This window comes from Micropterus dolomieu, linkage group LG19 (assembly GCF_021292245.1).
Source record: "Micropterus dolomieu isolate WLL.071019.BEF.003 ecotype Adirondacks linkage group LG19, ASM2129224v1, whole genome shotgun sequence".
In the NCBI taxonomy this organism is placed as follows: Eukaryota; Metazoa; Chordata; class Actinopteri; order Centrarchiformes; family Centrarchidae; genus Micropterus; species Micropterus dolomieu.
This window is the reverse complement of record NC_060168.1, coordinates 8,738,510-8,765,150: the sequence shown is the minus strand read 5'-3', so window position 1 is coordinate 8,765,150 and position 26,641 is coordinate 8,738,510. Positions and strand designations below refer to the sequence as shown.

General features: G+C 41.8%; 1 protein-coding gene across 1 annotated transcript in view; it reads left to right on the top strand.

The window, feature by feature from the left end:
- Positions 1 to 26,641, top strand: part of gpc3 (glypican 3) — a 100,353-nt gene that overhangs the window by 7,107 nt on the left and 66,605 nt on the right. Inside the window, exon 2 of the mRNA XM_046030240.1 lies at positions 2,205 to 2,366. Within this exon, the coding sequence (XP_045886196.1) occupies positions 2,205 to 2,366 (162 nt within the window). The remainder of the gene's footprint in view (positions 1 to 2,204; positions 2,367 to 26,641) is intronic.

Sequence of the window (26,641 nt, the reverse complement as noted above, 5' to 3'; positions counted from 1 at the left end):
GGGGGGGGGGAGACAGCTGAGCCTAAAGCAAAAAGGAGAAGCAGGAAGCTTATTCCCAAGTGATCTGTCAGTCAGAAAGAAGCCTTTATTTAGAAGGTGTGATTTTATTATTTGTGAGACTCTACGGGGAATCATTCTCCTGCCGAATCCTTCACTTATTCCTCACCGTTGTGGAAACTTCTGTAATGAAACGCATTTATCATCCGCAAAACGACAAACGTGCAGATGAAGCTGTCTGTTTTGCTGGAGATAATTGCTAAATCCCTGTCTCTTTGCTGCAGCGGCCACGCTCACCTCACCTATGGTGCCACTGACAGCTTAATAATTTTGCCCCTGCAGTCTGAAATTAACTTGATCTTATCTGTCAGGAACCCTTTGTCGGTATTGATTTAAGATATTAAGCCTGTCAGTATGCATACAAAAGGCGCTGTGTGACAGTTTCATTGCCTGTTTCACTCATTAGACTCCACACCTTAAATCCCGATGGGAGAGACTGGGGAGTTAGCTGAAGCTGTTCTCTGTTTGACTCCACAATACTTAATTATTGGGGAGTTAATTAATTATCAAGACTGTCACTCTGTTGCTTCTCCTGCTAGTTTAACTTCCCTCCATGCCTGCAGCTCATTTTTACAGTCTGAGCTCTGTTTCTGAAAATCTATTGTTTGAAGATCTCAAAGAGACAAAGCCTCAAACCAATAGAGATATTCACTTTTCATATTAAGATAAAGCCTCCGTCTTGACAAAAGCCTTTCCGCTGTCGTTTGACTTGCTTGCAAGGCTATATATATATATATATATATATATATATATACACATTCACAATCTGAGCCCTCCATCCAAATTAATCTGTGCCTCTGTCTCTTTATCCTCCACACTGAAGCTGGCAGACTCCCCTGACATTTGTTTACCACGCCATCAATCAGGCCTTTGTCACTGACGCCTCTCAGACAGCCGATCCTGCAGACAACTCCTCGACATAGCTCAGCACGTTACGACTGCAGCCTCCACTGAAGCTTTCAACATTCACATGGGACAGAGGGAGAGAGAGTGGGAAGCACTGAGGAGAGGGAACTCCTTTTTGTGTTTAAACATCAGATGGTCGTGCCCTATTTATGTCTGTGTGATGTCTCGCACGTGCATCGTTTTAGAGGGGTGATTTGGGAACAAGCTGGAAGAGAGTGCATATTCCACTTGACCTTTCTTTTTCAATAGAGGTGGTTGTAAGGCAGAATTGTGATAATGGCAACATCCATGTTGCGCAGTTCCCTCTTTCATAAAGCCATCATTGAAAAAGTTTGAGCTGACAGCGTTATGGAGATGTTGTGATGGTGGAGGCATGTTCACATAATAAAACAATTAAGAGTGACTCTGTAAAAGATCCTTCAATGCATCATCACACAAAACTGCAGTTCGTTCACAGTCACTGCTGAGACACCTTCGCTATCCTTGATCAGGCTGAATTCTAACGGTGTAGTCTTATCTCCCTCCTCACTGTGATTTTTTTCAAACTGAATGAATTTCTTCAGGGCGTTTGTTCTTTGATCGGGTTGTTTACGGCTGTATCGCCCCAATGAAACGTCCTTGTCGCCTTAGTTTTGCTTTCGCTGGCTTACATCTGCACCTTTCAAAAGAGCTCTGGGAATCCAATTATTTCTCGTCTGTGTAAACAACCTGTAGTGTCAGTGGCCAGGTGCAGTAATGTTGTTTCATCACCTTGAATCTTCTGGGTGGCTGTTACTGTTAAATGTCATACATAGCGGAAGCATGCTGAAGCCTGGGTTTGTTTGTCTGCACGCCGAACTGCTCCTGGCTCTCAACTGTGGGCCTAAAAACTTTTTTATCCTCTGTGTGAAAAGCGTAGCCTGGAGTGGTGGGGAAGTTTCTGTTGACCAAACCGTGGAAAACAACGTAGCCCTGGTGTATTGCTTGAATGCGCATCAAAGTGACTCATTTTTAGCAGCAATTTATTTTTGACTCCAGCCCTGCTTAATAACACAGCCTCTACATAATGATCACTTGCTCGTTAAGGCTGCGGAATCTGCTGTTGATAGTGTTTCCTGTGTTTAGCATGCAGATGATGCAGTGGAATATTTGTGTGCGAAGGAAGAGGCTTCTGTTGTGTGGAAATTAAACAAAAGTGGCTTTGCAGATCCCTCCCTCTGCTCATCCAGACTCCTGTCCTGTCTATGCTGATTTCCTGCCAGGTGCGGATCTGCAGGTTTGCCAAACCAAAGGCCCCACCTGCTGTTCCAAGAAGATGGAGGAGCGGTATCAGGTAGCTGCACGCAGCAACATGGAGTCTGGCCTGCAGGTTGTCAGTGCTCAGCTCAAGCATCTTATCATCCAGAATGCCGCAATATTCCAAGGTAAGCAGTGAGCGCGGTTTGTCCAAACCTGTCTCAAACAGACGAGATGTTTTCCTTTAGCTAGCACAGAGAAAAACATCATAACTGCACTTTTAAACCAGTAATTGACCTTCTCAAATCAGGACAGTCAGTATCCACTTTCTTGGCCACACATTCCTGTTCACGTCAGCAGCTCACTCCTCCAGACAGTGAGTCATATAAATAAAGCAGAAGCATAATACACGCAGACAGGGATGAGATGTTCTGCTGCTGCTAAACTAAATGTTAGGATGGCACAGACATTGTGGTTAAAGTGACTTTAGATGTAGTGTGGTTGTCGGTGCCTGACATGTTGTTCCAGAAAGTGACAGCCTCCTGAGATTTTTGCGCACTGCAGTCAGCGGCGGCTGTTATTCACAGAGTGAAAAACGCCAGTCAGCAGTGGTCCTGGAAAGCATTCACAGTTATCAGAGGTCAGAGGAGACTGACTGGTATGACTGGTTCTAGCTAACAGATGTATTCAATAACAACAGCTCAGTGCAACAGTGATGTGAAAAATGTACAAATACTGAATCCTGGAGACACTGAGGTTCAACTGCTGTCGGCTGAGGAGACGAGGATGAAGGTGCAGGAGGCAGGTGACTGCTGGAAGTGAATGACAGAACAATGAAATGGCACCTGGTCTAACAACAGTGGAAGCAGATGTATTATAAAAGTCAGCAGGAACAATGTGACACTATCAAATCAGCATTTCTTTGCTGAATTGTTGCTTTAATGAACTGAGGCTGCTCAGGCAAAATGTAATCCCAACTATTACCATGTAGGTTAGGTAATGGATTACATGAGTATTTTCTGTAAGTCACTCGTCACAGACAGTAACTGGAGTGGTAATGGTCATCAGATCAATGTTGCAGTTGCTTTGACACGGTTTTCCTCCTTTTCCTTGTTCCCTTTAAAGTTCTCAAGCGTTTGAGGAAATCTTCAATCAAGCAGCAATAAAGACCATTAATAAAGTCGGTTGATAAAATAAAATGAACAGTTTGACATCTTGAAACTATGCTCATTAACTTTCTTGTCAGACTTAGATGGAAATATTGATACCTAAGTACATTTACTTAAGTACTGTACTTAAGTATAATTTTGAGGTACTTATTTTTTACTTGAGTAATGCATGGAAGGATGTGAAGGATCAAAGCAGTGGTTCCAAAATATTTGGCATGGTTTCATATTTCTGTACTTTTACTTATTAAAATAGGATTTCGAATGTACTTTGTAACACAGTAGGCTATTTTTTACATTGTTACATTGTATTAATACTTTTACTTAAGTAAATGATCTAAGTAATTCTTCCACCACTGATTGATACCACTTTCAAGCTATATCCAACAGCCGGATAGCTTTGCTTAGCCAGGAAGATTTTGTTACCTTTGGTCAGAGCCAGGCTAGCTGTTTCCAGTCTTTTAGCTCAGCTAAGCGAACTGTCTGCTAGTGGTGGCTTCAGATTTACAGTACAAACTTAAGAGTGGTATCAATCTTCTCATGTAACTCTGTGCAGTAAAGTGGAGAAATGCATTTCCCAAAATGTCAAACTTCTCCTTTAAAAGAGATAGTTTACAACTGTAAAGTGCCAATGTCTAAAGGAATATGGAAATTTAATAGCTTTTTGGCGAGTCCTGGTACAATTACTAGGGGAAGGGGCAGTACAATTACAATCAATGTGTATTAATGTGCATGAAACTAAACATGCTTAAAAACAAAACCATAAATTAAGTTAATAAAATTACATGAATGATAAAAACGACGGTAGAACTGCCACTTAAATCTGACACAAAGCATGTGCTCCCTTTGCACCAGTAAACTATTGTCTACAAAAAAGTGACTGTATTACCAAGTACAAAATCAAAAAAAAGCATTTGTTATCATGGTTACATGATTAAAAGCATGCAGCCATGAAAAAAGGCTTTCAAACACTTATTTGTGGACTCTCACAAGTATGTAACTTTTAAGATAAAAAACATCTTCCCCTTCCTGATGAAAATATCTTTGCTCAATTTACTTGGTTTTGCTATGATCAGTGGCTAATGTTAGCCAGCATATGTGCATCATGCCGTCATTTCTACTGTACACCAAAAGTTACATTCAGGCTAACTCTAAATGAAAAACCTTTACATAAACTTGAAGTGACGGTTGTAAACTTTAAGAACTGCTTTCAACTAAACTCCCGGACAACAAAGGGGTACACAACTTTTTCTTTCACAGCGCTGCCATATTAGCAACAGCTGTTTTTAAATATTCCTTTCACATTTAATGTTGAGCTTTTGTCATCACGCTACAAAGGCCTTTTCTATCTGACGCAGCAGCTCTGTTTGCTGTCTTGGGGTTTCACTTGAAGTGGGATGTGCAGACTCACTGAGCCAACTTTTTTTGAGCGCGCACACTCATGGGTTGTGAAACGTAGCACCATCCTGACATGACAATTAAAACTTTGGGTTTAATGGGGACCGTGGGGTGTGTTTGACTTGGTTGTTATACACTAACTATGTTTGAGACTGCTGCTGCGGTTTGGCTGCACTTTCCTAGAAGGGGTTCAATACTAATTGCTTTAGCATAGGGCTTGGGAGAACTCCCCAAACAGCCCCTGGACTGAAATCCTTTTAACATCCTGGTCTTATCTGTTTCCCTCTGCTTCATTTTCATCCTCTCTCTCTCTTCTCCTGTTTGCTTTTCTATCTCTCTCGCTCTCTGATCCTGTCGTCCTCCCTCTCCATTTCTGTCTTGCTCAATCTACTTGACTTTTCTTTCTCCTTCTGTCTTTCTCCGTCCGTCTGTCTCTTCCTCTCATGCTACTATTGGGAATTGAGTGCATGCCTTGTTTGCAATCTTCTTTGCTGCTCTCTGTCTCTTTTCTTCGGCGCTCACTTCTGCCAGAGATCAAAGGGCTTCCCCTCTCCACTCCTCCATCTCCCATCTCTGAGTACTCTCTCTATCCCTGCATCCCCCTCTCCTTCCAGCTGCCCTGCTCTGCTTTCCCAAGCCTCAGACTACACCAGAGGTTTTCACCCTTTTGAAGTCAACTTCTCCAAACAATAGAAAAAGTAATGGCTCTGTCTATCTTTGTCTTTTAAGCAGTAAGAAGATAGGCTGCTTTAACATTAGGCTTCTTCAAGATCAATACCAGGAAATAGGTAAGGCATTAGGAATTTCTAATGATGCGTGCCTCTTGTGCAGAACGCCTCATATGCCATTTGACAATCTAATGAGCCTAAGCTGATCTCTTTACAGTATCGCAGGGAAATACTACGTAATGGATAAACTGCAGCCTCCATTCTGATATGTGACAGACTCTCGGATTTCATTTTGATTCACATTAGCGAGATCATAACACCATCTTTCCCCGCGCATGCTGTGATGGCCTCGCACTCAATGGCCTGATGTTGTCAATTTAGCTCAAAATGAGAATCTGTAAACCTGCGCAGGATGCGTGTCTTTAAATCTAATCTTTCAAAATGTGAAGCTGATCTTGTGCATGCGGAGAATTTAATTTAGAAAATAAATGATGGAGTCCAGTTTTTCTGAACAGTGTATTAGTATGTGATGCTGCACGTTGTTGAACAGCCCGGAGGGAACTTGATACATGAAATCTGTTGCAGAGTTTTGAGTCTGCGGAGGAGAGAGGACAACTGTATGGGTGACATAAGAGGAAACAACTTCAAGGGGCACTACAATGATTTTACTCATCAAGATCAGTTAACATGCCACGAGGAGTACTACCAGTGTAATCAGTTACTGATTAGTCATGAGCAAATGTAGGATTACATTACTTTTCGTCGCTCACTTCGTCTAAGATGTCCTCCAATAACTCCAAAGCCACCACACACACACTCATATTCAATATACAGTATGTTACGTACAAATAGAAAACGATGCACTGTTAACAAGTGGCCACTTTGGAGGTGTTACCTGACCATCAGTAACTAGCCTGGCCTCGGTGAAGGCACACATCAGAAGTTATCTCGCCTTGGAGACCACTTCTTTTTAACAGAAAGCCTTTGTTACAATCTTGGCTGTGAAGTTTGAAAGAGAGGCGTGGAGGGTCGAACATAGAGACACTAGTGAGTTGCTTTATGGAAAGTGTACGATCTAGTTTTCAAAGGAACTTCTGCTTCTTTGAGTATCCCTTTGGCTGCAACTATTTTTCCAGTTAGTTTAATAATCATTTAATCCAAACAATGACAAATGCTCATCACAAAGGTCAGAATTTACTGTAAGCTTGCATGCCTGTCTCCTAGAAATTATATTTATAGTCTACTAATTTGTTTGTTCAGTTTATTTTTTAGAAGAAAATGTAAACACTGATGAGTTATGTTCACTTGCAACATTTTTTTTCTAAAGCATTTACTGGGGCCTGTTTTTTATGGGGAGATGGTTGAAGTGTATGGTGGGTGTACAAAGCACAGAGGATGGTGCTCGCATCCATGAAGTCCACCATCCTTCCCTATCCTTAACCAAGTGCTGTGAGTGCCTAAACATAAACATAAAAAATGCTGTAGATGCTATGAAGGGATATTGCATTGAAAGATTGGATATCGTAGGATAAACAAATGAAATACGCTGTCAGTGAACCTTTAACAGATACATTCCGTAACACTTTACAATTTAGCTGATACTTACTTAATTAAAATGTTTCCTCATAATGTTTCTTAAATATGTAATCCTTTATCTAATCTTTGAAAGCGTATTTGCTGTCTCAAATTAGATGTATATAAGCATACTTTCTTGGTGAGGAGCTTGCAAATTGACTATTTTGTCTACCTATTATCTGAAATGTAGAAGGTATTCAATTTATAATGTTATGAAACAGAAACAAATGTCAAGCACTTTTGCTTGATAAATGACTTGATTTTCTACAGTTCTATTAATAAAGTAGTTAAACAGAGCGGTTTCAGTGAGTCTCCACCTTGAACTCTAATTAGAAAGATGCCAAAAAGTGAGGTGGGAAGTCAGTGTGTGTATGTGTGGAGGTCTGAGCTCTACTTTGCGGCTGCAACTATTCCAACACAATGTCTTTACAATGTGGCTCAGCTGACATAAGCACAGTTTGTGATTATACTGCACGTCTCATGTCATCCCCTCTCCCTCACCCATCCTCTGCATCCCCTGTATAACTGCCCGACGGAGCAGAAACTCATCTTCTGGCATTTTGGGTGATTGGCAGCTCTAATTGTTGTTATTTCCCCAGCGATGTGTCCTTCACAGCAGCACTGCTGCTGTTGTTGTGATGCTCAGCCTGAGCCCGAGCCTGCAGATTAGAAATTAGATTATCCTCCTTTGTTAATGAGGCAAGCTTTTATTTAACTTTTTAAACATGATTTGTTGAGGTTATTAGTGTGTAAGAGCTGAAAGCCACTGCGGCTGAGTGGCAGTGCAGGCAGGATATGGGTACTTCTTGTTGCGCAGTGCTTGTGTAAAATCACACATCAGAAAATGAGCCTCTCCTGACTGCAGTGCTGGTGGAGAGAACAAGACCACACCACTGTCGGCTCAGTTTCATCGCAGCCCGAGGAACAATCTTCACACAGAGGGGAGTCACACTCAAGTCCAAAGAGTAAACCCAATTAATAAACATGAGAGGACAGGATTGGCCCGATTGCTTATAAAGTCAAATATATGGGGAGGAGAGTTGAGCAGTGTGAGTGTGTGTGCAGATATCGGCAGGGAAAAAAAAGTGGGACAGCCAGCCTAGCGCTCCTGAAATGACTCAATGAGTCCATACAAGGCTGGCACAGTGGGGTGTTCGAAAACAGGTCTGACTTGGACTACTTTCAGGCAGCATGAGGGCGATCTGTTCGTTGCTGCGAGGCAGGCGAGCTTTCTCCACTTTACTCTGAACTCACAGGGGCGACGCTCTGTAAATGATCAGGAGTTTGGAAGGAGCTTGAAAGGATGCTCATATCTTTTTATCAAACATAAAGACACCGGGTAACCTGCGGTGTGCACTGCTCAATAAAGTTGTCGAATACATGTAGCCTACACACCCGCACACGCACCATAATTGAAAAAGTTAACTCAACAGGAGTGTGAATAAATCTTCTTTTTTGTCCTTGAGTTCCTCATACCTCATTCCTAGCGGGCCAACAAATTAGCATCTCATTAGCAGTCTCAAAAAATTCTATCGACTTCCCCCGCTTCTTCTGGATGGGTTTTAATTACTCTAAGTGTATAAGGAATTTGAATGGCAGACCCCCTGTGGCCCTGGTGGAGGTGGTTGTTGACCTTGAGCGGAGTTTGCCCTCATTTGTCTTAGATAGTGCTGAATGGACATTTGCCGGGGCAGTAACCCAAACGAGATGTGGCAGGAGCCGGATGATGCAGAACCTGGCAGGTCCGAGCTGCCTCTCTATCCAGCGGCCAATAATCAAAATCAGATCTTGCTGCCCTCTGCATCCATTCCCTGTCTCCTGCTCGTTAGCCATCCGCTCGATCCAAAGTGCTCCAGGAGTCTAGCCTGAGCAGGCCTTTCCTCTGTCCTTCCCATCATCTGCTTTCCAATAATCATCCCCTGCCTCACGCTCTCCATGGAGTCATTTTGTCTTCTGGAGAAATTTCCCGGAGTAATCCAATAACAGTGAGGACTGGTGGGATACATGCCTGCTGCGAGATGTCTGAAGTTGTTTACTCGCTGCCCCAGGCTAATCTAATAACTTAATGATGGGGAGAGGCAGTTTTGTTATGTCCAATGGGCTCCTTCGAGCATCGTTTACCAGACATGATGGGGTATACCAACCATTACCACATCTTCTTCTATCAACTCGTAATTTGATTTCAACTTAATTGCTGTGTTTTATCATTATGCGTCACTTCTTAGTTTGCTTGTAATGAGATTTTCAGGACTTTTTGGGCACTGCTGGGCTGGCAAACTGTTGTACAGATTGATATTTAATAAAGCAGTGTAATACTGAGAAGCGTGCTGTCTGTTTTCTGAGGTTTCTTTTTGTGCCACAATGGAAACAGTCATAGTGTCTCTTTGCAGTGAGCCCGAGAGAACATTTTAGTGTTTGCGTGCCTGAGGAAGAATATAGACTCATAAGCACAAAAACATCCAGGTACAGCAAATGTACCGGCACACTTCTTTGTATTTCCTCTCATTATCCAGTCTGTTTGTGGAGACAGTCTAATGTGAAACAGTGAATCACCAGAGGCAAATAGCAAAATACATGTTGGGTGCAGTTTGCCACTGAATTAAGATGACATGGTCTGCATGTGGATGTAAGGTGTGTTTTTGTGTGTATTCTCCCTCATGTGCGTCAGTCAGGAGCCTCTTTGAAGTCCCAGAAAAAAATGTATGAAACCCACTCCTTCATGTTTTTTTTTTTTTTACTTTATACAAGAAAACATGGCAGATAATGTTTTTTAAAACATGCACTTACACAGAAAATCTGCAAGTTACTAAGTTATTAAAAAAGATATGTTTTCAGCCTCATAAAAGCCAGTGTTCTGCAGAAAATGACATCAATAAAGCTAATAAATTCAATGTTACTAAATTTTTATTTGAAGTCATGTCTGAATTGATAATTATGATTAATTTTTAGTATTCTCTTCAGCTGCTAATTAGACAATCAGTCAATATAAATTTTTTATACCTCTATGTAAGAAACTGTTGTGTTGTACCAAATAAAAACAACCTGTATGGAATTCACATTACATTGACTCTGAGAAAACAGTGGGGTGATCATCTTCTTTTGGGTTCCCTGCCCTGGTACCCTTCTATGTCGTTGTAGAGCCACTGCTTGTTGGACTGAATCTCTGGTTAATATCATCCAGCCAGGTGTTTAGTGGAAGGCTGTCAGCCAGGACAAAGTCGTGAATATTGTAGCCACAGATACAGTGACTTTATCTGAATGTGCTTCTACACATTACTTCTCAGATGGTTTGGTCCTATCATTATGTGTTCAGCATGACTTGGTAGTTTTCTCCATTTTGCGTTAGCTAAGAGGACAACAATCTCCTAGTTTTGGAAAGTGCTACAGGGCATGCAATGGTCATATATCAAAAATGCCACGAGCTAGACTGCAGTACAATGGCCTGGTGCGTTTACCAGATTGTTAAAGATCAAATATAACATTTTTGCCCACGTTCAATAGTGCGAACAAAAAGACAAGTCTAATGGTAATTGTGCCATGGTTCAGCTTCATCAAAAACCTGACTGGTTTCATGTTAGTTACTGTTGACACAAATCCTCCACCAAAGAGAGAAAAATTACAGTGATATGATTTATATATTAGCAAAGTCCTCTATAGAACATCTCTGATAAAAGTCATTACAGAAACATGCTTTGTGTTTTGAAAGGCTGTGGTATGATTGTCTAAACAAGGGGTTCTCAAGCAGGTGTCAAGAGCATGGAGCAATTCAAATATAAAGTCAAATACATTTTAAACCTATTTTCAGTAGAAATTCATCAAATGTATTTTATTAAGTCTTAGAGATCTTCCTAGACCCATTTGAATGTTAAGGAATACCATCACTGTATGTTTAGGTGTAAAAAGTTTGGCCTAAAATATCAGAGGAGCGTGGGTGCAGAGCTAACTCACCTGGGGAAACCATAGTAAAAAGGGGGATTAATATTCACTGTGGTTATCTTTCTTCAGCCCAAAGACCACTTGGAGAGGCTGTTGAAAGAAGTGAACATGAAATCACCTCTTCCTGAGAACCATTTCTCTTTTTCTTCATCATTCAAATCTTTGTTTTCATTTTTACTTGCTTCCATTTTTCATTGTTTGGCCTTCCAAAATGTCTGTCTTATCTCTCCAGGCTTCATGTAGGTTGCCAGGCGCTCTCGTCTCCACGGGACGCCTTAGCATCCTATCCCCAACAGGGCTGGCATCCTGTTTAAAGTGCTCCTGTTGTCTCATGTGCTTCACAGTACACCTTTAAATTCGTCCCTCCGTCTTTTGATTTGACCGCACTCAAACCCAAAAACGCGACGGCTGTCTCTCTGCTGATAATATGTCAGCCAGTCTGCACCCCATGGGGTGGATATTTGCATATTATTTCAGCCGCAGCTCTGGAAATCTTCAATAGTGGAATTATCACCCCAGAAAGAAAAAAGCCAACTCTTTCAGACTTTTGGGCTGAAACACATTTCCACCGTTACTCTTAAACAAAGGCTGATTTCTCCGCTGAGATTAAGAGTTGTTGTATTATGTTTATATTCATTCTGGAAAGACATGGAGAGGAGCATTAGTTAGCTTTGCTTTTAAGCTTGTTAAATAAAAAAAGATTAAAAAACAAACCGCCTTAAACATTTGAGAATGCATTTTGTTTTTCGTCTGTACTTGTTCTACCTTGTGTCCTTGAATTTTTTTTTATGAGCAACACTGTCTTAGTCAATAAAGTAAACGTTTCATCGATTTCAATTGAGGTTTTTGCTAGAAGCTGCATCTCCAAATATACTCAGGCAGGAACTTTACTCTTCCCAGACCTCAGACAACACCTAGCTCCGACAGATCTGCCTCATTAGATTAATTTATTCTCGTTAAGTCTTTCCAGAAAGACCCCTGTTTTGATCCAGCTTTGGTGTCACCTCTGCTGAGCATTATCTGCAGGGAAAACACATGATTTCACTTTGTCCCTACAATTCCTTTGTCACTTACCCTGTCGTGTTCTTTACGCTGATGTGTCAAAAAATTGTCATGAGTGGTTTCTAGGGAGGCGCGTGGCTCTTCGCGTTTGAGCCACATTTTAATGATGTGCCCTGTTGCACGCCTCTCGAGTTGAATTTCATCATAGAGGAAAAACAAACAGTATGGAGTGAGGATCAAAGTGTCATTTGAAATGCTATCATCAAACAGAGCTGAAGGGACTGACAGCTCCTCCCAGCTCCAGCTGAGAGAAGGAGCTTTTGTTTCTTTCAGTGTCTGATGACTGGTGCATCATCCGGGACAGAGAGGAAAGGAGAGGAGAAGAGAAGAGAGGGGAAAAGAGGGGAGGAGTGGGAGAGAGAGGAGGTGGAAGGAAAGGACAGGAAAAGAGAGAAAATTAAAAGAAAGCAAATTAGATGGAAAAGGACATGAAAGAAGAGAAAAGGTGCAAACTGAAAGGAGCATATTGACATGAACACATCACATACTGAGCTAATGAGCTCCTTTAAATGAATCAGCCAGCATCTCCATACATCATGTGAGACTTTTTCCCACTTAATGGATGCTACAAATCTGTTTTTCAGAAATACCCACAGTTCTATTTAATCAAAGCTGTTTCTGTGAGCTAAATCAATGCAAATGTAAGACCACATTTGAACAGCCACATCTATTAACAAGACCTGTTTGAGAAAGCACAGATTTGTCTTCATATTAACCTAAATGGAGGCTATTCTTAGATGTCACTTTGTTTGTATTTATTCTTCCTCCATTGCAGGCATATCCAGTATAACTCTAAAGCCTTTATAGCTGATGTGGCTACAAAAGTTCCCTCTCCCCTTAACTCAAAGGCATCACTCCCTCAATCTGAAGTTATTTGAGTTCAGCTCTGTGGGGGCAACCCCAGCAAGACCTGAAGGCGTTGCTTGTCAATCTTTTTCTTTGTGCAGAACATTTGGCAGGTTGTGGCATGGGACACCTGCTCCAGAATTAATCTTCAAGGTCTCGTTGTTTATGAAAAGCATCCTCCGCTTTGTCAAAGTGCACTCTGCAGTCAGTTCACTCACAGGTCTAAGTTGTTTGAACCTAATTCAGGTAGCAGTCTTATAATATCAGAGTTTCCCTGAACACGAAGATTACAAGACTTTGAGAAGAAGCTTTCAGAAGAGACCCATTTATTTCTGCTCATTGTCTGCATTTTCATAGTTCCTCCTTCACCTCGCGACCCCACCAGTGTGCCCTCTTCCTCCTTCTCCAACCATGCACTTATAGTTCAAAGAGATACATTTTTCATTTTGGCCTATGAAATATTGAAACGCTTACGCAACATGTGCTCAGCCATGCAGACATAACAACCATGTCAGGGCAGGGTGGAGCAGGGCAGAGGGGGTGATCTCACATCTTTGGGATCTCATGGCTTATTTATAGCAACATAAATATGTAACAACTATTAACCAAATTTAACTTCTCCTGAAAGAGGGTCACTGTCCTCACCTGAAAAACACCTGTATCGTTTATTTGTTCAAACAGCTACAATGACCTGTGTTTACCCTTTCCAAAGGTTGGAAGTATTGTGATGTTGTCACAAAGTATGTGGCAACAATAAGCAGTCTTAGCTGCCTCAACTGACCTTAAACATCCCTGTCTCCAGCCCCTGCTCTTTTCTCTCAGGTTTTTCCTTCACCTGCCCAGACCTGCCATCCTCAAGCTGTCCACCAGATCTTGGTGAATTTTAGTTTATGTTACCCTGACCTGTATCTGTCTGTTACCTGTTTGTTGCCTGTCTGCCTACCTGTTTACCAGTCTGTTACCTGCCTGTAAGCTACATCACCTAATAAATAATCATCATCCTGCTGCCTCCTGCGTTTGGGTCCTGAAAAATGAATCTTTTATTTCGTCTTTAAGGTTTGGCGTTAATGTCATACTACTTTAGATCCATTATCTTTGATCTCACTTGGTTGGTCCAGATTGAAAACAGCACAGTAGTCTTTTTCACACCCTCTTGTTAAAACAATATCAATGCCACCGTTCAGGCTGCAGCCGAAGGTGTAGTCTTTATTGAAGCAACTGAACCTAGGAATTATTGATGAGGCAGGACACCGTGTTCGCCCAGCAGGAGTGCGTGAAGAGGGTACTGTAGCCCTAGGGTCAGCCAGGTCTGAACAGCTTAACGAAGGAAAGAAAGAGAGATTTTGGAGGGAGCTGCTGCACGCGTCTCTGCCCGCGTGGCGTGACTGATTTGAGGAGAAATGTTTGGGTGGTGAGGAGTCTGCTCTGAGTCCCGACGGAGCCTCATCAGTGATGCACCTCTCAACCCCCACCCCTCCCCATACATCCCACCATCTCCAACCACCCTGGCTGGACGAGGGGCTAAGTGGTGTGAAGCAGGGAGCTCTCCGACAAGCTCCATTACTCCTCCTCAGCAAATTCCCCCGGTCCGCCTGTCAGTGGAGAGGTGATGGGGTGGATGTTGGGGAGTGGTGGGTCGATCAAAGGAGGTAGAATAGATTAGAGTCTCATTAATTTACCAGCTTTTTAGTAACTTCATAACGATGGCTGTAAAAGTAGTTAATCCTGCCTTGTTAGCTTGACTTTTTAGCGTTCAGCCAGAGGTCGGTTTGTCGTTTTTCTTCCTCCTGAGAGGCAAACTCCGGCAGTGAGAGTGGCGGGAAGATGGGAGGTAAAAACAGAGAGGAAGAACTGTCATGGCTAACTCGGACCTTGTTAGTATCGATCCTCTCAGATTGCACACCCTTTCATTTATAATTCATCTCAGTCTGATGGGCACAGATGGAGGCCGGAGAGGGTGGGGATGAACTGTGTTTTGTATGTTTTCATTAGCAGTCTAAAATATTTCATGGCACAGATAATAATGAGCCACAGGGGGGTTATGTGTCAGCCTATAAGGAGGGCCTCTCTGTGGCTAGTTGTCCCTTGGCTGATCCCTGTCCCGTCAGGTCTGATGGGTGCTACAGGCGGCCCTGGTGGCCTCCACTGCGTTACAGGAGGCCAGTATGTCTGCCTCCTTCTGCAGCGCTGCAGTCCACTTCAGGGAATGTCAGTTTGAACAAGGCGAGTGGAGGGGATCGCTCCCTATTAATATTTGAGTAGCTCTCGTCGCTGCAGCTGTTTACTTAACAGAACACGCTCCGGGGCTCCCCTGAAGAACGTGCCACAGAGGAGCTGACAGCACCACCCTGTCACTCACTCCTCATGCTCTCCACCTGCCCCTCCACCCATCTCTCGTGGGTGCTGTACAGCTACCTGTCTCCTTTCCCCAAGCTCCATCTCCCCCCTCATCCATCACAATCCCATTGTGATGGCTCCTAACTGTCAACCTCTGTGGTGACTGTCATTACTTTTCATTTGTGCGGCCGTGTTATACGAGGTACGTGCACTCTCAGTGAATGATTTTGTTGTTTTGCCGTCTGCAACTCCCTTTCAATTTGTAAACATATCTGTATCTGTGATTTGCTCCGTCAGGATCTTGCCTATGTGTCACAGTACCGGTTGTTTGTCACCCTGAGAGCAGTCCAAGTAGATTAATGGCTCTTATGACCAAACTCTGTCCTCCTTCTCCTCCTCCACCACCACTCTAAAGATAATGACAAGCATTCACCCATGCAGGCCGTGCCAACCTCATTCCCCTGATGTGTATATCACTGCTCTGAAGTCAGACAGAGTTCAGGAGTTCATGCAACTTTAATAACTGAGAGCGTTGCCCCTTAATTTGTCTCATGTCTGTATGGGAAATATGAAGTTACTGCCATCAGCTTATTAGCTTAGCATAACGACTGTAGAACAGCTACCTGGTTCCATCTACCAGTACCTTTTAAGCTCACTAAAGCTCAGGACAAACCTGAAGATTTGCTAAATCCTACAAGGACTGGACAAACCATAAATAAAGATTGTTTCCACCAACTTGCACAGGTTTTAGTCTTTGGCAGTCAGGAAAGCGCATAGACCTTACAACTGAGTAAATGCATTAGTCAGTACACTGAACCACTGGCCAGTAACCACTGGAGTTGTTGTCGCATGTCCTTGTAATAAACATGGACAGCATCCTGCAGCCTGCACTGTTTTATATTCGTGTAATTTTCACTGGAAAGGCTAAAAAGTGCAGAGTTTGGGTGAGATCCTGGATGGAGGTGTGTGTGGGGAGGGAGTTGGGTAAGTGAGTGAACTTTGTAAAACAAATCAAACTTCAGGTTAAGTTGTTTGACACACCAGTAGGCTATGTCTCCCTCCAGACACACACCCCAGTCACAGCCATCTGTTTAAACAGTGTGTGTGTCCCCGCCTTAACACATTATATATTGTTCATTTAGTTTGTACAAAAACCTGAGTTGTACAAACGAGACTTCGTTTTACTGTTAACTATGGGTTCTGTGCAACGTCGTCACAGTGATGCGCGCACAACTAGGGGGCAGAAAGCATGTCAGTTTATGCGGCGTATATAGTATCAGTGCTGGGCAAGTTACCCAGAAATTTACTTTTCTTTACTTTTTAATTTTATTAGTCCTTTAAAAAAGTAATAATATTACTTTCCTTATTACTGGGTATTAAAAGTAAATAGTTACGTTACTCGTTTCACTTTCAATCCCCCACACTACCCCATCCTTAAAAATGACGGAAAACCTGTTCAGCAGCTCATTTTAGAAAAGATTCCACTTTCCTGGAACAACAATTAACCTGAGGAGTCAACAACCAGCCGAACTGAAAACACTGCAGCCTCTCAGACCGGTGCATAGGCACATAAACTGGAGAAATGAGAGAAATGAGAAATGGCGACTCACATGGAGGAAGAATGAAACGTTTGAAATGGATACTATTATGTAAAATAAATCGAAATATTACCTCAGAGTATTATAGGCCAAGAAAACTTAATATAATTTAATAATATTAGTTTATTTGCCAAACAGATGAAAGCCTTTCTGAATAAACAAACACCCGTTTGATTGATTTTCCCTGAAACTCAATAAAAAACATCTTCTAAGATCATCTGCAGTGCACACACACAAAAAAAACATGATTTAGGATAATAAACACAAACGGATATATATTTGCCAAAAGAATGCAGTGCAACTTATTCTCATAAATAAGATAAACAGGAGGACAAATTGCATTTAAATTGATGCCGTTTTCATTGCGTCAGTCGAGAAAATACGAGTGCATAGTTTCATATATTGTTATCACATGTTGGTTACCTTATTGAGCCAAACGCTCTGCGCCAGTGTCTGGATGTGATGCGCTGCTTGTAAAGTCACGGTATGGATAAATATAACACTATTTATTAAGTAGATCTTTCAGTGTACCGCTTATGTCACATAAAACAAATCATATTGGCAGCCTCGTTCAGTCAGTGGACTGTTTGTGTGGACTAAATAAGTGTTTAAACCCAAGTGGAATGCATTTGGTTTAATCTCTTTTCAAACGAGGGAATCCAAATTATGTACCTGCGTCATCTAGGGCATCTTGCACGGATGTGTCTCTCTCCACCTCCGTCACTATTCAAAACAAGCATCAGTGTCACACTGGGTTAAGTTTCTTTTTGTAGCTTTTCTGGCAGAACATATTAATATTAATGAGGGGTGTTTCACTGACTATTCACTGACCAACTATGGGCATTTAAAGGGTCGGGCAAGGAACTTGCTGACATACGCCACAGTTCAAGTTGACTGTGATTTATAAAGGAAAATTGGCGTACGACGTGTGTGCTCACTGTTTTATAAATCAGAATATTCTTGTGCGTACACTTCCTGTGTTTTGAACGTAGCCTATGCAACCTTTTGGAGTTTCTGCTATGGACAGTTTTATAAATGAGGCCCCAGATGATGCTGTACACAGTATAGGCTATGGATACATTTGCACGTTGTTGCGCTGCTTTAGCAGAGGCTTCAATAAATTAGATGTAGAATTGTGCGCACAAAGTTTACTACGGTCGACAATGTTCTTTACATCTCTGAGTGTGACACTGCTAGGCCTAATGGTAGTGTTGTAGTCAAGACCGCCCAAACCAAGACCGAGTCAAGATCAAGACCAGAGTTTATCAAGGCCGAGACAAGACCAAGACTTTTAGGGGCTGAGACCAAGTCCAGACCAAGACCGAGGAAGGGCGAAGCCAGGTCAAGACCAAGACCACTTCCTCACATTACATGAACTAACTGCATTAGCTACCTCCCTCAATATGTTAACTAAATTAGGTAGCTTATGCACCTGGATAGGTGGCAAATAACTGGCAAGCAACTGAAACTAGTGCCTTGAAAAATACATAGGTAAGCTTGCTAGCTTTGCTAATGTTACTTACACAAAGCTTACCTTTCTTTATGCTTTTGAGACCGAGACAAGAACGAGTACAAATGTGGTCGAGTCCGAGACAAGACCGAGACCATCAAAAAGTGGTCTCAAGTACTACAACACTATCTAATGGAAATACTTATCTAATGCTGACTTGAACAACATAAGTTCCGGTGCCTCTGTCCTGCAGCACAGTCGCCATGTTTTATTAATATGCAAATCCAAGATCCAAACCTGAAATTACAGTTTATTATTGAGTCAACAAGAATTTACAAACAATGCGAAATCTACGTTGATTGCAATGGTTGACTACAGTCTTCTGTCTGGCTAACAAAGCGGTTTATCCCCCTGAATGCGCGTGCATCCGTCTATAACCTATCCATGACTATTTCCAGGCTAGCTGTTTCCTCCTGTTTCCAGTCTTTGTGCTAAATTAGGCTAACAAGCTCCTGTTTAGTGTCATATTTAGCTGCAGTGATAGGAGTGGTATCAATCTTCTCATCTAATTATTTCCAAAAAATGTTAACTATAATTTTAAGCAATTATAAGTCATTGTCATACACAGGTTTGTAATGGCCTGAGCATACTTTTAGGTCTAGCTTTTTTTTGTCTCCCTTTTTCTTATTCTTCTGCTATTCTTCGCTACTATCCGGAGGCTTTCTGTTCCCCTCAGTTGAGCAGGATTTGTCACAGGTGTTAGCAGGAAGCTCTCGTTCCCATCATACTGCAGTCTTTTCCTGTCCTGCTTTGAACCCTGCTTCATTTTTGGCTTTCTCAATATCAGTCTTGATTCATGCAAATAACCTGCATAATCTTAATGTTCGAGACCATATCGGGCTGAGAGCTGAGGTCTGTGTTTGTGTGTGTGTGTGTGTGAAACACCCCATTAATTGAAAGAACAAGAGCAGCAGTTTCCCTGAGCCGGTGCAGATTTCCTCTCATGTTGAGCTTTGTCTTGTGCAGCTTAATTTGCACACCTTATACCACGCTGATAGCGCCCATGTTTGTGTTTTTGTTTGATGCCAGGCTTCACTAAGTGGGCTTATTTGTCGAACAAAACTGCACAGTCAAATGCACCAGGGGAAGTTTAGAGGCTGGTCACGTGGGCAGACACTGTAGGTCTGATACAGGATGGTTTGGTTTTCAGATGATTCTCTACCTTTCTCTTTTTCTCATTCACCTACAGGAACATGCAGTTACACATGCCACATAAAGATTTGTTTACACTGTTGTCGGTAAATGTTTGTATAGATGGCACATAAGAGAGACCAGAGCAAAATGGAAGCTGAACAGGAAAGTGTTTTGTTAGATAGCACAGGCTGAGAAATGTGGGCTTTTAAAATGTTTCACATTTTTTATTATTTGTAAAAGCACACTACAATATTCAAGTGAATTGAAGGACATCGTAATTTCTTTAAATACTTGGGGTCATTATACATAGTGTTCTTTTTTCTCTGTTGATTTGTAAACCAGTTTTATAACACAGACAACTTTGAACATGGCAAAATATTATGTTCATAGTTTGATCTGGGTGTGTTGGGAGATTTGTTCAGAGATATTTTTAAAAGGTTAGATGCTGTGTAGAGCATGCAACATTGCTCTAACTGCAAAATTGCAGCAGTTTTATTCATGCAGAGTTTTTTTTTTTTGATAGCAGCTAGTAAAGATCACACACACACACACACACACACATATACTAGGAACTGTCCAAACCCAGAGAAAACCCCAGGAGAGGTGTTGGGTTTAACCACGACATTTTAGAGCAAACTGCAGACAAGACCCAAGGGTGTGGTGGTGACTGGATCTCCTTACGACACTGCAGAGTACAGATGCCCTCAAGAGGTTAAGAGGGTAAAAATTAGAGGAGTTGTCTGTGCAGGCTAATGACCGTCTCGGGGGAACATGCGCTTTGTAGCAGCTGCAGAGAGGAAAGAGAAGTCGGCTGGTGATGAGATAGCTGGTAGAAAATGTAGGAGATAATGAACATATGTTTTCTGTCTTACAGTCTAAACTTTAAAGCTGCACTAAACAATATTTTTTGTCATAAGAGTCAATCAGATGACTACATGGATTAAAAAAAGGTGTCACTGGAAGGTGTGATTCCTTTGGTTTAAAGCACACAAATCATCCACCCTGTTTTCTGCCGCAGCAGGTGGCTGTTGTCAGTGAGAGAGCTCTGATTAACACACTGTACACTGTGCCCGTCATCAAATGGCAGACAAAGTTTGCCACTGGAGATTGTTTTTGAGATTGTGGTGAAGACATCATCAAGCTGAAGAAAGACAATCTGCCGCTTTTCACCAACACACATCTCCACACCCTTCAAACCTTCTGCTGGCTGTGATCACTCTTTCACACTGAATGAGCGTAAACATGGCGACTGCACGGTGGTCTCCTGTTCAGTAATGAGACAAGGCAAAAAGTTTCCAGAATGTGACTCCAGTTCTATGAGAACGTGTGCTCCATATCACAAGGTAAATGAAAGTAGTGTAAACACATACTTACTTTGGGGAGAACCATTTCAAGCATTATAAGCCCCGACCATTTTTAGATTTGTGGTGGAGCTACAGTATCAGCGGGAGAAGTCCTCCGCTGAACTGTAAATCAGAGCCTGCACCATACTTCATAGCATGGTGGGACTGCTATTATCCCTTCGCGTCAGCTACAAATCCAGCTTCAGACAAAAATGCAAACCCCAGAGACATAAAAGGTTCTAAATCTCTTAGGGGTTAGTATTTCTGATGAACATGACACACTGTCTGTTAAAGTAAAGGTTAAAAAAATCAGAGTTGAGTAAAGAATTAAAATATTTCTCTATGGTGCAGATGGTTTATTAAGATATTAGTTAGCCAGTTTCAGTCTGGGCCATTACATGTAGAGATGGCTATTTGCTGATTATTTAATAGGAAAAATATTGATTTGGATAAATTAGAGGATCTAAAGAAGCATAGAAAGTTTTGCCGAAATAAGACCTCACTAAAAACCAAAGTATGTTCTGTTGGGTCAAGGAATGCAATTTGATTCTAGAAAATGATCAGAAGTCTTGTAGACCAATACAGAACAAAGAAAGGTCTGTTACTGGTTATCAAGAAATATTCTACTTTGAAGAGGTGGTATTGAGCGTTTTGGCTTTTTCCCTCTGCAAAGTGAAAAAGCCCAAAATCCAGCCCAAAGGGAGTTCCCATCTCCCACAGAAAGCACTACTCTGAATCGCTTGAAAACAGCTTGTTTGTAGTCCAGCCCTTCACTTCCTTTACTTGCCAAGCGGCTAGCGGGGTCAGGCACGCCCTCAAACCAAGCTAGTCTGAGGTTCCGAGCTGAGGGATACTAAAATGTAACGTGAAAACATGACAGACTGCTGATTGGTCAGAGAGAATCGTCACTATTCACTGCATCATCATTGCTGCACCAGACAGAGGCCAGCAACAGAAGGTTTTATATTTTACAGTTTTCGTATGGAATTTCATCACTAAATCCACTTCTGAGAAGTTTTGAGGTATAATCAGCTGTGTAGATTTCGAATATTGACAGTTTTACGAGAAGTGATGGCGGAACAAAAATGTGCTTGAATATTTTTGAGAGTTGAGGAGCTCCACAAGTGGCTGCGGGGGAAGCCTGCGCCACCCGTGGGAGGAGCGTGTGAGGCCGGCCAGCCGCCCGCTCACAGAGCCCTCTGTTCCCGCCGTCACACAGACCGCTGCAGCAACAACGGCAGAGGAAAACACAGCTGGAAAGTTTTCATACCGCTTATCTGTCTTTACATTCTGAGTAATGTTGAAGCGTTTTAACTTAAAAAAGAGAAAGCTGTGTGGATCGTTACGTTACATTGCGGCAGTTGTGTGTGGCGTCGCTATGACGACAAGCTACGTACTATCTGCAATGGAAAACGGAGCAGGGCCCAGTAGAGTCGAGTCTATTGATTTGTCCAAATGTAGCATTTTTCGGCAAGACAGCATATATCGTCAGAACACCGGCAACAGTTCAACGTTTAGTCCTAAAAGACGATGAAACTCCGACTCTGTTTGGGCCTGGAAATTCACAATTACAACCTGCAACTATGCTTTATTGGTTGTGAATTATATTTAAAATAAACACGGCAATGTAACTTCACAGACTGTTCAAGTGCGGAGTTGTTGTAAATGTTGGCTAACACAGCTAAAGCTATAGCTATAATGCTAAAGTTACACCTGATGTGAAAGCTACTGAGCAAACGTTCAAATTGTTTGGCCAATTTTAATGTAAAATACAGTTGAAATATGGTGATTTTTGTAGTGGTTTATGGTAAGATGTGGAACAATGATGTTGTGTGGTTGTGGACTTGGGAGTAACTTATACCATGTGCTAGGTTACGGTCGCAGTCTGAAGCGGCTTTGATTTGGATCACACTACCTTGTTTCTTACGACCCGCCCTTCTCTGCTTCTGATTGGCTAGTAGTCCTTACTTGGGAACTGCGCATGTGCATCTCCCAACAAAGATTTTGGACAAGTAAGATGCATCACTCTGTAGCTCAAGAGCGGAGCGTACAAACACATAGGGTGAAAAGAGGAGCTGCAGCAATGTGCAGGATGAGAAAAATATAGTGCTTTTTGAAAATTAGACCATGTAAACCTGTTCTGGTACAACCCCTAATTAAGATTTTGAACCTGAAAATGAGCGTAATACCACCTCTTTAATAACGTAATAGCAGACTTCCATAGGCAATACAAAGGCATGTAATGACTAATGAGGCGTTCTGTGATTCAACTTTATGGATGCCGTGTCTATAAGTAACATTTATTCTTTTATTTATTTTACCTTTTATACATGGTATGTTGGATGAGCAAACACCTCCTTACAGGAACAAACAGAGTCACAAATAAACAGAACAGAATAACGACCAAGGTGCTGGCTCAACTTAAGCAAATACAGAAAGGTAGAAGGGTTGACACAAGTCTTGAAGGTAGAGAGGTGTTTTGTACATTTCTATTGCTACTTATTTAGGTCAAAAGTAGCATTGGAGTCCACAATAAACTATGGTTACAGTTCAACACAGAAAAATGTTCATAGCCTAGAACCTTGTGTTCTTGGCCGCTGAAAATAAGGATTTTCGTGTGGCTGATTGTAGATATTGGCTGCGGCGAGCTATTCTTTGTGATTCTTTGGTTCATCCTGGCGGAAAGCTCCGCTTGTCTTTGAAAAATAATAGGCAGCCTTGGGAACGTACTGAAATGAAAGGACAAGACAAGGCATGTCAGGAAATTACTTTCTCTCTAAATTATTTTTTTTTTAAGAATTCACTTCTCTGAAGCAATCTCTGCTATTGACCACTTCCCTTTTTCCTCTTTTTTTTGTTCTTTTGTGTCCGACATAAAATAAAATAAAAACACACAAATTGAATGGAATTTGAATTAAATAAGTTTGCCTTGTAAAGAAAGCACAATCAATTGCTGTTGCTGTCATTTGTGTGGCAGGAGAGACTTTGACTGCCAATGTCATTTGAAAGTCTGCGCAGTCTGAAAGACAGTGGGGACGCAGCAGCTTTGAGGCTCTCACTGAGACACTGAAGTGAAGAACACAGAGAAATTAAATCTACAGCACAGACAGAGCTGCAGTCTGACTGACGATGGCTGTCACTTCGCCAGCAAGACACTGAACTTACACTGCTGAGCCACCCACTGAAAGTTTAACTGGATTATATATGAAAAAATATGTTGTCATTTTCAGATGTAGGTTTATAGGAGTATTATGGCAAGTGAATGGTTGTTAATATGCATGTTGTGAGGCGGCGCTGGTGTACAGCCTGTGTGTCCTGCTCTTGTGGTTGTGGGTCTAATTATCAGGCCTCAGACAGAGCCAGAGGCCAACAGGTGTCTAAAAGAGGCTGCTCTGGATCAAAGCCAGTGAAAATAATTACACAGCCCAACTCTTCCTTCCCCTAGATAAGACTAACTGCCTGCTGCCGCGCACTTGGACACGCTCTAACCACAGACCACATATCCGCAGCCCTTTTACTTGGAGGCAACATAGCACAATCAGTTACATTTATACTCTGCGGTGCAAGGATGGCAGACAGACAGACGGACCGACACCCCCGTGCTTTGTGTTTTTGCGTGTGTGCACATATGTCTCGGCACACAGAGTGGTAAGCGGTGAGACAGATGCAGAGTAATGCCACGCAGTTGAATATTTTATCTGTTCATCATTAACACGCAGCCAGGAAGCCAAGAGCAAACTTTAAAGGACAGACTCACGCGCCACTAGTGCTCTGGCATTTTCATGGCCTCGTTTCAAAGAGCCTCTTTGAAGTCTCTTAACTAACTACATTCGAGCCACATTTATCTAAAACTACTGAATGATGTTAAAACTGATCAGTTCATCAAAAAAGGAGCTTTAGTTGATTCGATTCAACTCCACTGGACTCGTCCCGCCACGACGTGACTAACCTTGACTCAGTCTGATTAGATTTGTGGACAAAAAGAGATATGAATGTTAAAAGATTTCCAACTGTGACCAGAAAATAGCTTGTGAAAGTTTTTGGAAAACACAATTAATAAAATACCAGGATAAAATGTGAATGTATTTTAAGCTGAAGCTGTTATACTGAGAGCATCAGGAGGCTAAAATTTAACAATTACTGCGGCATCAAAGAATTGAATGTGGTAGGAAAGTAGGTTAACACAAATGAGCGAAAGCATCTGTTTATTCTAAATAAAACCACTTTTTCTGGAGCTCGACACGCTGGCTGGATCACTCTTCATACACCACAGCATATTACTGCTGTGGGAAAGACTGATGTTGACAAAAAAAGAGCATTCCTGAATTGAATAGTGACACAGTTTTATCAATTAGCCATTAAGCTCAAATGTATTCATATGAAAATGTTACAGGTTATTGCTTCAACTCGGCACAATAGTGCATGATATTTCATATGTATGCCCTTACACGCAGGGATACGGGGCCTCTAGCAAGATGCACACTGGATGTGATGAACATGTAAATGAAGACATTTCTGCCTTTGCATTATGATGATGAGATTCTGACTTTGACTGCTGTCCTTGCAATCCCCAAACTATGTCCTACTCTCTCCTCAATTTCCCAATGAATACTGTACTTTTGCTCCTGGTTTGCACAAAACTAAAAATGAGTATTCAGTATTTTATCAAATGTCAGCACTGCCATTAGCTACACGTGAACCCCACGGGTGCAGTGAAAAGAGAAAAATGAAAATGTCCTTGAACATTTAGTTTGTATATACTGTAGATGTAGCATGTGTGTGTTCTTCATTTCAGTTTCAGAGTGAATTGAGAATAAAGGGCTTTTATAGCAAAAATGGAATTACTATTTTGTAAAACATTTCATATTTCCCAAAGGATTTTTTTGCAGCTTGGCTAATGCAGTCTTTGAGAACCGTCATCCTAAAAAAATGTGTCCAGTGGTGCAATAACACTATGTAATGCTGAGGGCCTTGTGGACATTCCTTGATCTTTGGGACCAACATGGATCCCAAAGCCTTGTGGTGTTCCCCTCCACCTCTTCCTCTCCTTGTGAAGGGGGGGTTTATGTCGAAGGTGTGTTATGGTCGGCCTTCTTGTGGTACTATGTAAGGTTAATCAGATGGGTTAGCATGGATTTACCGTCACATCTGGAGTGCTGAGGGATCCTGAAATGCAGTCTGTGTTTTTTTAATGGCCTGTTGTGTTGTGTTTGTTTCTAGTACTCTTGTAGTACTCAAGACCAGTCTTAAGATCACTTTTTGATGGTCTTGGTCTCAGACATTGACTCTGGATTTTATTTCAAGACCAGTCAAGACCATAACTTTGGGAATATCAGTAAATTGCTTTTGTGTTGTCTGATTTATTTGTTAACAACCAAACTTTGATTGGATGTAAAACTTATCGCTTCAAATGCAACAAATAACCCTAATTAAAAATGGGTTGTTTCTGTTAATGACTGTCACCCCTCCCCGCGATGGTAAACATGGAAAAGGAGTGTTAAATAAAGATGGTTACGTTGATTTCAGCTCTCAGTGTTTGTATGTGGGTGTTTTAATAGGAACGTGGATCTTTCAGATCAATTTGTGAAGTACCTATCATCTCGTTCCACATTTTATTGTGTGTCATGTAATGTGGAGAACTGGTCTTGGTCTTGACTTGGTCTCAGCCCCTAAAAGTCTTGATAAACTCTGGTCTTGGTCTTGACTACAACACTAGTTTCTAGGCAACCCATTTAATCATGTAAAGCCAATTGGATGGCAAAACGTGTGAAATAGGACAAAGGTTTGTAACCCCAGTACAGGTGGAGACCTCCTTTTTGTCCTGCTACTGAGTCACTGACTTAGTGAATTCCTGGCCATTTAAAAGTCCTGGTAGGACTGATGTGTCCCG